The sequence below is a fragment of the Telmatherina bonti genome (assembly GCF_933228915.1).
Source record: "Telmatherina bonti genome assembly, chromosome: 22".
Taxonomy (NCBI): Eukaryota; Metazoa; Chordata; class Actinopteri; order Atheriniformes; family Telmatherinidae; genus Telmatherina; species Telmatherina bonti.
The window spans coordinates 13,064,592-13,077,626 of NC_136631.1; the positions used below are offsets into that span (position 1 = coordinate 13,064,592).

The following is a 13,035-nucleotide window of genomic DNA, read 5'->3' on the forward strand; positions in this document are numbered from 1 at the left end:
CCTGCTCCCGTTTGGGACCCGAAATCCACGGAGACCCAAGGGCCTGCTGCTCCTTTAATAAGGCCACGAAGCCACCAGCACATGAAGGCTGTAATCCACAGCCATGGAGGAGGCTGTGATGCCATGCGGACCAGTCTCATAAACAACTACCCCAATCAGGTCCTCATATATAAGCAAAACACGCCCAAGTGATGCAGCAGACACAGATATTGACAGAGAATGAAAGGAAGAAGCTAAGGCAGTCCACTGATGGAATTATGGATATGAAACAATGCAATTAAGTATTAAAGAATTTCAAATCTTCAAAATACATGGGGGTCAGTAACACATGCTGTAAATATAATCTTCTTTCAAAAGGAATATTTACAGAAATATAGTAATTCATTAGCACAGACCTGTGTAACCAGGAACTTAGTGATTCTTTCAGGTAGTTTGCTCTTCTCACTGGACAGGATCATCTCCAGCATGTCGCCATGCAGCTTCTCCATGACAACAAACACCCGCTCTGGTGTCTCAAACATACACTCGAGGTTGACGATACCTGGATGATGCAGATTCTAAGAAAAAGCAGATAAAATATTCAATATTTCTTTTTCTAAAGTCCTAAGCATGATCTGCAGAGTCAAAAGACTGAATACAAGCCATAAACTTATTGGTTTGTGCTGCTAAAGATGGATTCTGTCATTACCTGTAAAATAGCCACCTCATTCCTTAGCTGGCTCTCCTGCTTGGTAGGAAATCTCATCTTGTCTATAACCTTGATGGCCACGTCTCTGCCACTCTTTCTGTGTTTGCCTTAAGAATGACAGATTTACACAGAAAATCAGCCAAATCGTCCAAAATAATGAAATTTAATACAATTGAAAGATATATATATATATATATTTTTTTTTTTTTTTTTTTTTTTTTTTTTTTTAAATTTTGAATAAAAAAGTTTAATAAAAGGAGAACGATACCTCCATACACAATGCCAAACTGGCCTGACCCCAGCACTTCATCAGAGAATATTTGGTACACAGATGCAATATCCTGCATAGATAGAATTTGGATTGTTATTTAATGACTGTTTTTTACTTGTAGAAACATTCAAGTTAACTTTCCACGCTGAAACTGCCAATTACATCATATATGGTTTGGCAAAATTGCTTCTTTTCCAAAATGTTTTGGGTATTGCCAAATATTTAACTTTCACCCAGTGCAGCAGTTGAACTGAGTCAAAAAGTCCTTAGCTCAAAAGAAAAAAAAATGGGGGGAAATAAAACGTCTGCTTCCCTATTTGTGCAGCATAAAAGCTTCAATTAGATGTTTTAATAAAAGCAACTGTAAGATACACTTTCTACTCTTACCACAACAGCTATGTTAATAGCACATAAATGCATGAATTTGCAAGCTGTGCTGGGAAGTTGTGCAATAGCTTGTCAAAAAGAAAAAGAAAAAGAAAAAGAAGCCCCACTCACCACATTCTCCTGGATCTGGCAGTTGGACACAGATATGCTAATGGACAGCTCTTCTGGAAGGGAAAACACATGATGTTTCTACATTCAATAGCTGAAACACTTGACTTTATCCATGCAATAATGATTAAAAATTGTAGTAAGAGCGGCATTGCTTGCATACTAGTGTTTCTTTTTTTCTTCACAAGTTTTAGTTTTGTCGCAGCTGCATGCAATAAGTCACATCCTCGCATAATGAAGCATTTTATGAGACAATAGTTTGGCTATAAAATTGATCTGGAGAGTTGTGTGTGACTGAATAGTGTAAGCATGCAGTGAATTTCAGAACTGGGAATTTAGACAGTGATGAAAGCTAATACTGCAATCTAGTTGGAGGGATAGTCTGCAATAAAAGCCAGAAGAAAATTAGTACGTAACATGAACTTCATTTTAATCTGGATAGGCATGCTTTGATCTCAACTTAAAAAAATGAATTACATCAATTATTCCATGAATTTGTCAACTTATAATAAATTAACTCAAAGGATTTGAGTTAAATGAATCAAGTCCACAATTGGAGCGATATTAATGCGTCCAGTACTCTGGTCATGGAGCAGAGGTTATCGTCTCCTGCTCTGACTGCAGCTTGCAGCTGGATGCTGCGTGAGGACCAAGGCTTTTGTGAGTGGTTTTGGACATGGGAGGGGCTTGTGCAGTACCCGGGGCTCAGAGTAACAGATATGTGATTTCACTCTCCAATAACGCAAGAGAAAGTTGGTAAATTTGTGACTAGTTACTTTTTTAAACTAAAGGCCCACCCTTAGATAAAACACAAAGTTACATATGATCCACAATGCACTGTACCCACAATATTCTTAATTCAAGCCCCCAATTTCACACAGGAATGCATCAGTAGTCAAAGCTATTTAGAAAAGATGGAAGAAACTGAACTTACTGTGATCTTTGCCCTGACCAACAGCAGTGGCCACACTAGGCTGAGGGGTGACAGGCATCAGGGCCTGTCTGATGGCCTTCTCCCAGCCTTGGGCCACCTCCATGCCAACTCCAGAGGCAGCCAGAGCAGGGCTATGGTAGTGACTGCTGTTGTTCTCCCCTACATAGTAGACCATGGTGGCTGTGATGATCTCAAAGCAGTGAGGATTGCCTCCCTGCGCCAAATTACTGAAGTCTCTACACGGTTCTACCTGGAGGATCTCAGAAAGAGGGATTTCCTGTGGGAGCAAGTGTGGAAGAACAAGTGAAAAAAAGATTAAAGAGGAAAAGCTGCAAAGGTTACACTATTAAAACAAAAATGAAGGATTAAAAGTTATTTTCTTTTAATATTTAATTCAACCAGAACACTGAGACGTTAACAGTTTTCCGCAAAATGAAAAATAGAAAGAAGTGAGACTCCAATATCAGGAGAGACCACAGATACATGCCAATGCAAATTTCCACATACATTTTATATTTGCTTCCTAATAAAATACGCACATAGTTAAATAATAAATTAATAAAATCTTACAGACAGTGGACTGAAAGTAAAAGAAATGATAAAAATAAATTAAAAAAATAATTAAATCGTGTTTATATGTTTAGCCTTAAAAATATAAACATATTACCACAGATGTGTTATGTTCTTTCACAGTTATTGGCTAATTTATGAGATCTAAAACAGAAAATCTTATCAGATCTGGAAAACAAAGTATGCAGCCTTATAACAACATAACAAGATGATCCACAACAAATAAACAATTCTGATGCAGGTAATCACACTCACAAGTCTCCACTGTCTTTGGTCCCCAGCGCTAACTCTCTGCTTCCCTCTTCTCTCTCTTATGAGCACAAATAGAAAGCGCAGCTGTGGCACACTTTAAAAGTTTCCCCTTCCCCTTTTAAACTCGCTATCAAATCAAAGAGAGGAGGCTGGGTCAAAAACAAAAAACACAGAAAATTTCCAGCCAATAAGGGGCTCAGAGGCGCACGCTGTCCTCTCCGCGTGGCTCACCGCAGAGTATCAGATGAAGTGCTTGTGGTTAGCGGGACTGGGTCACGTGAGCTGGCTCTGCGGCGGCCGAAGTGCTCTGGTTGCCTGATTACAAGGCAGGGCCAGTAAGAGGCCCCATCTGAGCACGAGCCGCTGGCGCTACCACCAGCCGCTGAGACGAAAGACAAGGCAACTACCGTTTCCCCCCACAGGGTTGTGTGTGAGTGGGTGTGTGAGGGTGCTATGTTTCAGTTTGACAGCACTGAGACAGAGAGAAGTCCCCTCACCCCATAAAAGCTTCTTCAGAGAAAGCCACAAGTACAGGGGTCTCATCTTCAAACGAGGAGCCGTTATGGCTTCCAAATGGCGAAAATGGCTGCCATACCTGGCAAGCAAGCCGCCACACGACCACCACTACTCAGATTGGAGGTATAAAGAAAAGAGGAGAGGGGAGGACGGTAGCCACACACTGATGAGCAGCAGGCAAGAAACTTCAGAGAAATGAAAGGATAATGTCCAAGACAGAAGGTTTTGTGGATACTGACTGAGCTTATGGAGAATCAGTGGCTTCAGAAATTAGACCCCAGAAAGAACCGTTTTCTACTTTATGTAAGCAAAAACATCTCATTTTAACCTCAGACGTGTATTTTATATCCTTAGTGAACAGATGTAGAACAATGACCAACCTGAAAAAAAAAGAGGATTTCCAGCTGCAATACCTTCCTATTTGCCTCCTGGAGGTTTAAAATGTAGATGAGAGCCATTTTGATAATAAAGAACCACATAAAGTTGCCTGTAAACACACCCTGAGGAGTCTGTGCTCTCTGAGGTTTCCTCCGCGAAGGTTTTTGTGGCAGAGGATACAGGGTGTGACAGAATAATTGTGAGAGAAACGAGAGTGAATGCAGTTTTCTTTATGCTTGTTTCAGTCAGCTTTAAAAGAAACAGACGAAGGCAGGAATCTACCTAAGCTGTGTAAATAACCACCTGTCTGACAGGCATTCAACTTGACAGATTAACTAAAAACCTGGCGACATACACACCATCCCACAGCTACATACCTCTGACCACAACTCAGAGGTGTCAATGTCACACAAAGTTAAATGAACAATAGAATGATTACAACCAACATCACCTTACACACACACGCACGCACCAACACACATGTGGAAGCCTTTACCTTTGCAGGCTGTAGCCCCCTCCCTCTGGCCTCAGTGTGTAATTAAGCCCCTGTGGCTGTGTAATGACTGGCTACAGTGCTGCCACTGAGAGAGAAGTGTCACACGCTCTTCCCTACTGATTTTACACGTCAAAATTACAGCATTTCATTCAACACCCCCACTCACTTGGAAATGACTCCGGGATTTAAAAAAAGGATTAAAACTAAAAATCTCACAGTCTGGTTAGTCAAATTCAGCTGTTCACTAGAATAAGAAAGGCCGTGTACCCCTTTTTGTATAACTGCAAACCCAAATACTCAGAATCTTGACTTTCCCTTCAAATCCCCTTCAAATGTCCCATCTGTTGCATTACTAACAAAAACTAAGACATAGAAACTGCTACTTATGTGACCCTTTCCCTTCATGCAGGGGTGACACCAAGCTAAAGAGTAAAAAACCACAGGGGAATTTTCATAGAGCTGAACTGACTTTACTATACTTTACAGCTGAAACATGGCTACTCTTAAGCTGAGTCACATGGTTACCGCTAGCTTTGTTTACATGTGTAACATATTCACTCATGAATGTGAAAAGATAATGCCTCATAAAGTATATGACTCCAGCGGTGTTACTGTTCTGTTATCACATAGCGGTACTGTGGTTTCACTTCTCTAAAGCTACCATGATGACTTTACAAACAGATCATCTCTAAATTAAGTTCAGCAAGGAGGAAACATTTTCTGACATTATAATGAATGCGATGATCCGTTTGATGTAAAGGGCAAGACATGTCTTTCCAAGAACAAGGCAGAGATGATCCCTTTAAGCTTACTTTGTAGAACTTGGCTCCGGTGTCATTCTGGAAGAGACTTAGACTCTTGCTGTCCAGTCTCCAGTAATGTCTCTTCCTCTATTGCCAAAAAAAAAAAAAAAAAAAAAAAAAAAAAAAAAAAAAAAGGGGGGGGGGGGGGGGGGGGGGGGGAGACGACAAAGTTAGTCTAGCATTCACCCTCTATCTGTATTAAAGGTTTTATTTCACAAGGAAAATACCTTCTGTGCTGAATTTCAAAACATGAAAACAGCTTGTGAGAAGGGGTTTTGCCAAAGAGCAGCCATTTCAGACTGGGCTCCTCTGTTGGGCATTTGGGTTATCAGTCTTACCAGGTTGTCCCTGCTTGTATAATGAACCATCCAGCCCTCCTTCACCACAGTGGAGCTCCGCCTCTTGGTGTGTTTGATGGACTGGACCACCCGCATCAGAGGGATGTTGCTGCTGGTAGATGGGCTAAACACAGGAAAACCGAACGTAAAACCACAAATCTTTTCAAGCTCGTTTTAATTCAATACGAACTTATTACATCTTAACACACAAGAAAACAATGTAATTAATAGTAATCATTCCTAAAAATGTTGATACTGTTTGATTTTTTTTTTGTTAAAGGGACAAACAAAGACTTCATATTAAAAATTGGACTTATCTGATCATTTCTTCATGAATTGGGTCTTTTATAGGTTCATTTAACTTCCACTTTACTAATTTATTGTGTCTGGTTTTTCTTTTTTTTTTTACCTAAATCCAGAACACAAAGTGATACCTTTAGCATTATACACGGAAATAGACCTAGCTGGTTAGCATCAATAGGGACAGCCACACTGGTTGAAATGATAGATTTCAAAGTGGACAGCCTTTAATTCCATTAAATCACGTCTTCATACCTAATAGTCTTAATGGGCTCTTCATCTTTCTCTCTGTCAATGAAAGGGGAATCCATGGAAAACATCCCATCTGGGGTGGACGGCTCCTCTGGATCATCCAGTCCTCTGCCACCATCCAAGTCACTGCTGTCTACCTCCATCGTATCCATGGTTGTGTCAGAGTCTGGCCCCGGGCTCGCTGGCTCTACACAATTATGTCAGATGCATGATATGAAATAGTAAATTTCAGTCATTTATGATATAAAGTTAGTAATTGAAAATGTTCAACATTTCTACATTACTAAAACCTAAACATCATTCTTGTCTTATTATTACAAAAGTAATGCTAATTATTTGTGGTTCGAGTACTTTTCCCAATCACAGTGCAATGCAGGGTCAATTTACAACATAAATAAACAACTAAATTTGACAGTTTTGTATTTATTTGTTTCACAACTTTAAAAAAAAACTGTTTATGCACAAATGTACTAAATTCACAGGAACTTACCTCCATTAAAATCCACCTCTCCTAAACAGTCTCTTGGTACCTTTGAAGCACACCGCTTATGGCAATTAAATCTGCAATCTGATATATGATAGTTATGGTGAATTGTTGCCCATTTTTTCATAAATAAACCAAAAAATATGCCTTTGGATAAAAATGTTGACTATATTTTTTACCTTTGCACTGCATGCCTTGGCGAAAGAGACCTTTGAGCAGACGCTTGCAATACTGGCAGATTGTGGGCCGGGTATAGGTGTGAATAGCGAAGGTGTGTGGCACTTTAACCCGTGTCTTTTCCATCTTATCCATCCAGATAGGCCTTCCACTCCAAGACAAGATACGCTTCCCTGCCTCCTGATGGGATCGCTGTTGCTGTGGTTGGAAAAGGTGAATGACGGAGGGGAATTAGGGAGACTTTCAATTCACATTCAGATGAAAGTAAAAAAAAAAACTAACTAAAAACAGGAAAAGAGGTAATTAAATCTGTCAAAGTGCATTATGATTATTTTACATATTATGTTGTATTATTCAATTTGATGTGTTTTGCCACATGTGAGCATTTAGTTCTCATTTTTTGTGCTTAAATCAAGAAGTCTGGAAGCTCCTGACAGTAACTGGAAGGACACTTTCCTCATCTTTTTGCCAACAAAAAGCAGATACATAAACTTGGACTTCAATGGACTTTTAATGTCATTAGCATAATTGCATTTCCTCGTGACATTTCGTATGTACTCAGACAAGAGGGGAAGATTCCTGTGTGAGCTTTTGCAAAAACTGTTTCATAAGAACTCACTGGGTGCTCTCCTCTGAGCTCAGTATAGCTAAATTCAATTTTCTGTATCTGTGGTATTCCACAACGTGGCCCTGGAGATTCAACCATGGAAAATGACCAAATTTGATAAGTTTAGAAACATTTAACAGTGAAGACAGGCTTGTGAGATGCATGTGGACTGATGGTTTTGCACACATGGAAATTCACCTGACATCCAGTCTGATTAAAGAGATGCCTTTCCCTACATCCACTTTAATGCCTGAGTGAGGTTTTAAAAACATAAAATTTCTCACTGTTCATTGAAATAGTTTGTAGTTTTTGCACTTAACCACTTTAGTCACATTTTCATCAGTCAGAGCTCACCTCATCTGGGACGACCACTGCATTTTCAGCAGGTAAAGGTCGTGGGACGGAGAGAGACGGTCCTGGCAGCGAGACATTTGACAACCTTCTTTTCCTCACGCCAGTGCAGTTATTTGGGATCTTGAAGGCACAACGCTTATGGTAGTTCAGCCCACATCCTTAAAAGGAGAAAACATAGATCACATCAGTCTTAAAAACTAGAAAAACTGTGCCAGATAATGGAAGGGTGAAGACACTTAGCAAATCAGCCACAAGATGGCCTCGCTGATAAAAAAAAAAAAAAAAAAAGTCACAAGTGTGAGAAGTAAATTAATCAACTTAATGAATTGTCAGTGAGGATTTCTATTGCAATTAAATGTGTGAAAAATACATTTTCATTCAAATCTGATTTGATAGTGACAAAAACTGAGGCAATCCTGCATGCCATAACTCCACTGGGATCTGAATGTCAAGCATTTAAATGGCTACAGTTCCCAGACCAAATCATTTTTGTTTGCTTGTATTGCCCCGACACATTTTCAAGGTCAGTAATGTGCTGTGTTTATTCATCTGAGTGTGAGCTAGAATAATGTCAGAATGATGCTGGTTTTTTAATAACCCTTTTTTTTTTTAAATTCTTATCCTTTTTAAAACGTGGTTGCACTATAGTAAGAGAAAAAAAAGAGAAAAAAAAAGAAAGCATTTTTAGAGGTCAAAAGATTTACATAAACATGGCAGCTTGTGTGTCTCTAACCTTCACATTTGAGCCCCTGCCGGACGAGTCCCCACAGCATCTCGCCGCAGTAGTCGCAGAAGGTGGGAGCCTTATAGGAGTGAACGTAGAGGGCATGGGGTCGGATCTGGAAGTCCTCAACTGTGGCTTGAGCTAAAGACAAAACAAAAAAGAACTATACATAAATGGATAAGTGAAATATGTGTACAAAACAGCAAAATAAAAAATATAATAACGCAGAATGACAAAAAAATTAAATTAAAAAAAAAAAAAAAAAGATTCTAAGAGTTTATTTTCATACAGTTTTAATGTCATAATAACACTGCACAAAAATATTGGTCAGCTTCAAAGAGCAATTAGGTTCCTCTCTGCAAAAACAGCTGCTATATCCTCATGACTGCAGTAGAGGGCGTCACATCTGCAATGACACAACCTCAAGGTATTCATTCCCTCTGTCAAAAGACAGGACACGCCAATAAGATGCCAAATAAATGAAAAACAATCCTATTTTATCAGAGTAAAGATACTATCATGATCATGATAATATCAAAGTCAGCACAGCTCAGAACATGTCTCCCTTTCTGCACCCTCATCTCTCCAGCATCCTCTGTCAAACAACTCGCTCTGACCTCATTGTTGGATGCAAGTGTTGGTTTATCATAGCTGTGAGTCATCATAGATGTGAAGATGAGTAAGAAATGGAGATGGAGTCTGCCAATCTTGTGTGCATGTGACTGAAGCTTCTCTTTTCTCTGTGTTTGTTGCTGTTTCCATGCAATCATTTATGTGTCCACAGTCACCAACAAGGGAGTGGTTAATCTTTACACTGGAGTTAAGCAATGAAACCTGTTTGGTGGCAAAGGCAATGCCATATAGTTTGGGTTGACTCTTAAAGATATTCAATCAGACACTTCTCCCTGAGAAGAGAAGACATAGCCGGCTGTTTCTGTGATGAGATTTAGAGCTGAATAACATTTTCTTTAAAAAAAAAAATTTAAATATAAAGAAATCTGATTTTACGTAGCAAGTTTTTTTCTACTGGGAGAATGGATCCTGAGTAAATATCAAGATAAAAATAAATAAGTAAACAAACGTAAATGAGGTTGTTTAATTTTGTTAAAGCCTTGAACCCCATTAACAGAATTCTTCACTGATTATTATATACAGTACCATTAATACCAAAGATCATCTGAGCTGACTCGGGACAAATTTTTTTTCTCAATTTCAAGGAACTGAGATGGCTTGTGGGGTGATGATCACAGTTTGGGTTTGATTTAAGAGAAAAGAAAGAACTGTGGCAGGTCACATGTCATGACGAGAACATAGCTCCCTGCCACAGACACATGAAAGGCGGCATTCATGAGCCATTTCACACATGTCTGCCAAACAACTGGCCATTTCTTAGCAGTTGCATTGTTACATAATGCTCTTCTCGCTAATTAGCATCAAACAACACCAAATATAAAGTTGACATGTTGTTTTTACCAACATTTGGCCCTAGAATGAATGAACTCTTCTGACTCTTACAAAGAACTGAGTTTCAATTTGGAGGTCAAAACTTTCCATTTGACTAAAATAAGTTTGCAGCTTTTATGACAAACAGAAGGTATTATAAAATACAGCTTCAGCACTGCCAGTGGGGTGAATAAGAGGTTTGTGAAAGTGGGTGGGAATTAAAGAGGAGTGAACAACAGAACAAAAGGACAATCGGTCAGGCCAAACCTCAAACCTTCATGGGCCAAAATGGCCTGTGCTGTGTTCACAGTGTCCAGAGCTGCCCCGTACATCAGAGTCTGTTTACACTCCATGGGTCTACTACAATCACTTACTGCAGCAAAAACAAGCTATTTTCTTTGAGCTCACAGCCAAGAAAAAGCCACTTTTGCCTCCTTCTTGCAGAGAGGAAGATATTCAGATCATCTCTCTCCCACAGCCATGGAATTCAACAACACACTGGTTTAGAGCAAATGAACACAAGATGACAGCAGACAAATTGTGGGGCAGAAAAAAAAGTTCATATTTTCTCGGAAGCAAATTAAAGACCTGGGAATGTCAATATTTCAACTTTTTGTTTCCCAAAAAATCAAGTTGCTGACATGCAAGCTGCATATGGCGCAAAACTGAGATAGCAGACTTCATCAGGTAGATCATGAATCATCTAGCTGGCACCATTGTTGGAATTTACTTCTGCAGATGAACTTTGATGAGATAGGAAGGATTGAAAAGAGAAAAAAAAGAGGGGGGGGGGGGGGGAAAGGGCTGCAATGACCAAAACAAAAAGCACGCTAGACAAACACAGACATCGAGTAACAAAAAGAAGGAAGTTCTCCAGTCTACATTCTTCCGCCCTGATGCCTGAAGTATCTTCAGATCCTGAACATATATCATCATTCGCTGTAAATCCCTGCAAACAATGCTCCCAACCCAAGAGAGAGGGGAGGATATTCAGCACAGGTGGTATCAGGTGTTTCCCACTTGAGACAGATGGAGCAGGAGAACAGATTAGAGCAACTCAGAAACTCTGAGCCATTTGTTGTTCGCAGAAAAGCAAAGGGAAGCCAATTCATCAGAGGGAATCGAAAAAAATAAATACATAACAGCGACTTTAAAAAACCAGACACCTGCATCGTTGCTGCAAAGATGGACAAGGTGATGAGGAAGAATTACAACAAAACAAATATTTACTGTCATATAAGAGTGGGAGAGAATAATGCTGAGCAGTTTGACCTCGAGTCTTTCACCTGATGGTATTAAATTGCTCAAGACCATTTTTTCCCTGAAGTTTTAGTTAGTGCTGCAAAGTTCTTCAACAAAGATCAGTAAAATGTTTTACTGGAAGGGATAAACTATGACTGCAAAAAAAAAAAAAAAAAAGAAAAGTAAAAGAATTTCTATCTAGTGTATCAGCTCTAGACTATTGTTTGGACAGTAAAACATTTGGTTTATACTATTCAGAGAAATTTAGCATAATTTTGCTCCTGTTTTGGAAGTCTGAAGAAGCATGACCTTAGGTCTGTTTAGAGTGAAGCACACTGAACCAAAAGTGTTCCCAGCAGACGCTTTACAACTTAGATATTAAAAGCACTGGAACTGCTTGTTTTAGTTGAGTGAACACTGTAAATGTGAATAATTATCTCAACTCTGTTTCATAGCTATCCTAATATTTATCAAAATTTTGGTGTTTTGATATAATACAGTTTTCCACACAGCTTTCCTTAAATAGATCAATATTCATATTGTTCAGTTTAGTCACAGAATTAAACATAAACTACTGTGACACTTTTAAAAAAAAATTAAGCTAAAATTATTCTCGGTTTGTGTATAAATTGTGAATTGTTATAATATAAATTGTTAAAAGTTCATTAATTTTCTTAACCACTTATTCTAATTAAGGGTTGTGGGGAAGCTGGCGCCTATCTCAGCAATCACTGGCTGAGAAGCAGACCGGTCCATCACAGAGCATGATTAAAAGTTCAGCCTGTATATTAATATTTGTTAAGAATAAGTTAAAAGGTGTGAAGTCATCTGACGGCGTGTTCAGACCAAACGTGTTTTGAGCGTCAAGTTTCCATGTAAAGTCTATGTGGAGGCGCGGCAAGGGGGCGTCGAGCTTTCTCGCGTCGTGTTTTGAGCGTTTGGAGCGTCGGCGTTCCGCGTGGAACACGTGTCAAAAGCCAGAGATGGAAAATCTGAACTTTGGCCGCTTGACACGGGGCGTCAACCAATCAGAGCGATCAGCTCGCAGCTCCTGGAGGATTTCTGTGGTGAACCCAGAAACGGGGCTGAGATGCCCTACGACTGTGTTCCTCATCACATGCAGCTCATTTGCGGCTCGTGAAGCAGCCACTGGCTTTCTGAAAATGCTATCTAAACAAGTCATAATGATCCTCAACGGTGCAGTTCTCTCCACAAACAAGAGCTGCAGGCTGCTTAACTGACCCTGTCAGAGTTGCCAGTTTTGGCTGATTTCAGCAGCACTGAACTCCACCAAAGAGCTGCTCCGTCTGTAGCTCCATATATATATATATATATATTGAAAAAGAAACACCCACATTCTTGGGCATTATTGTATGTTCACCATATACTGTTGCATAAGAATGCCATTACTCCGTGCAATATTTAGGATAACCATTCCTTGCTAAAAAGCTGAATGTTACTGATTTGGCAACATAGCAGGATACGTTGCCTAGCAATGCTTTTTTTTGGGGGGGGTGGCGGCACTCTGCTGAGTGCAGCTCTTGTTGCATTAACAGTGACTATCACTGCCCTATGACGACGTTCTCCAGTTTTATTTATTAAAGTGGAACTATTATGTGTATTTCAGGCTAATTTATTATTATTTCTGAGACCAGAAGGGCTGGGATTGATCGAGTTATTGTCACAAATCACTTTATTTACTTCAGACTGA

At 39.5% G+C, this 13,035-nt stretch overlaps 1 protein-coding gene across 1 annotated transcript in view; it reads right to left on the bottom strand.

Moving 5' to 3' along the window:
- Nucleotides 1–13,035, bottom strand: part of prkd3 (protein kinase D3) — a 37,745-nt gene that overhangs the window by 6,047 nt on the left and 18,663 nt on the right. The window contains exons 4-15 of the mRNA XM_079262585.1: nucleotides 8,649–8,780; nucleotides 7,916–8,073; nucleotides 6,957–7,152; nucleotides 6,784–6,861; nucleotides 6,297–6,480; nucleotides 5,742–5,865; nucleotides 5,413–5,490; nucleotides 2,389–2,665; nucleotides 1,458–1,510; nucleotides 957–1,029; nucleotides 689–795; nucleotides 396–557 (exon numbers count right to left, since the gene is read on the bottom strand). Of these exons, the coding sequence (XP_079118711.1) occupies nucleotides 396–557; nucleotides 689–795; nucleotides 957–1,029; nucleotides 1,458–1,510; nucleotides 2,389–2,665; nucleotides 5,413–5,490; nucleotides 5,742–5,865; nucleotides 6,297–6,480; nucleotides 6,784–6,861; nucleotides 6,957–7,152; nucleotides 7,916–8,073; nucleotides 8,649–8,780 (1,622 nt within the window). The remainder of the gene's footprint in view (nucleotides 1–395; nucleotides 558–688; nucleotides 796–956; nucleotides 1,030–1,457; nucleotides 1,511–2,388; nucleotides 2,666–5,412; nucleotides 5,491–5,741; nucleotides 5,866–6,296; nucleotides 6,481–6,783; nucleotides 6,862–6,956; nucleotides 7,153–7,915; nucleotides 8,074–8,648; nucleotides 8,781–13,035) is intronic.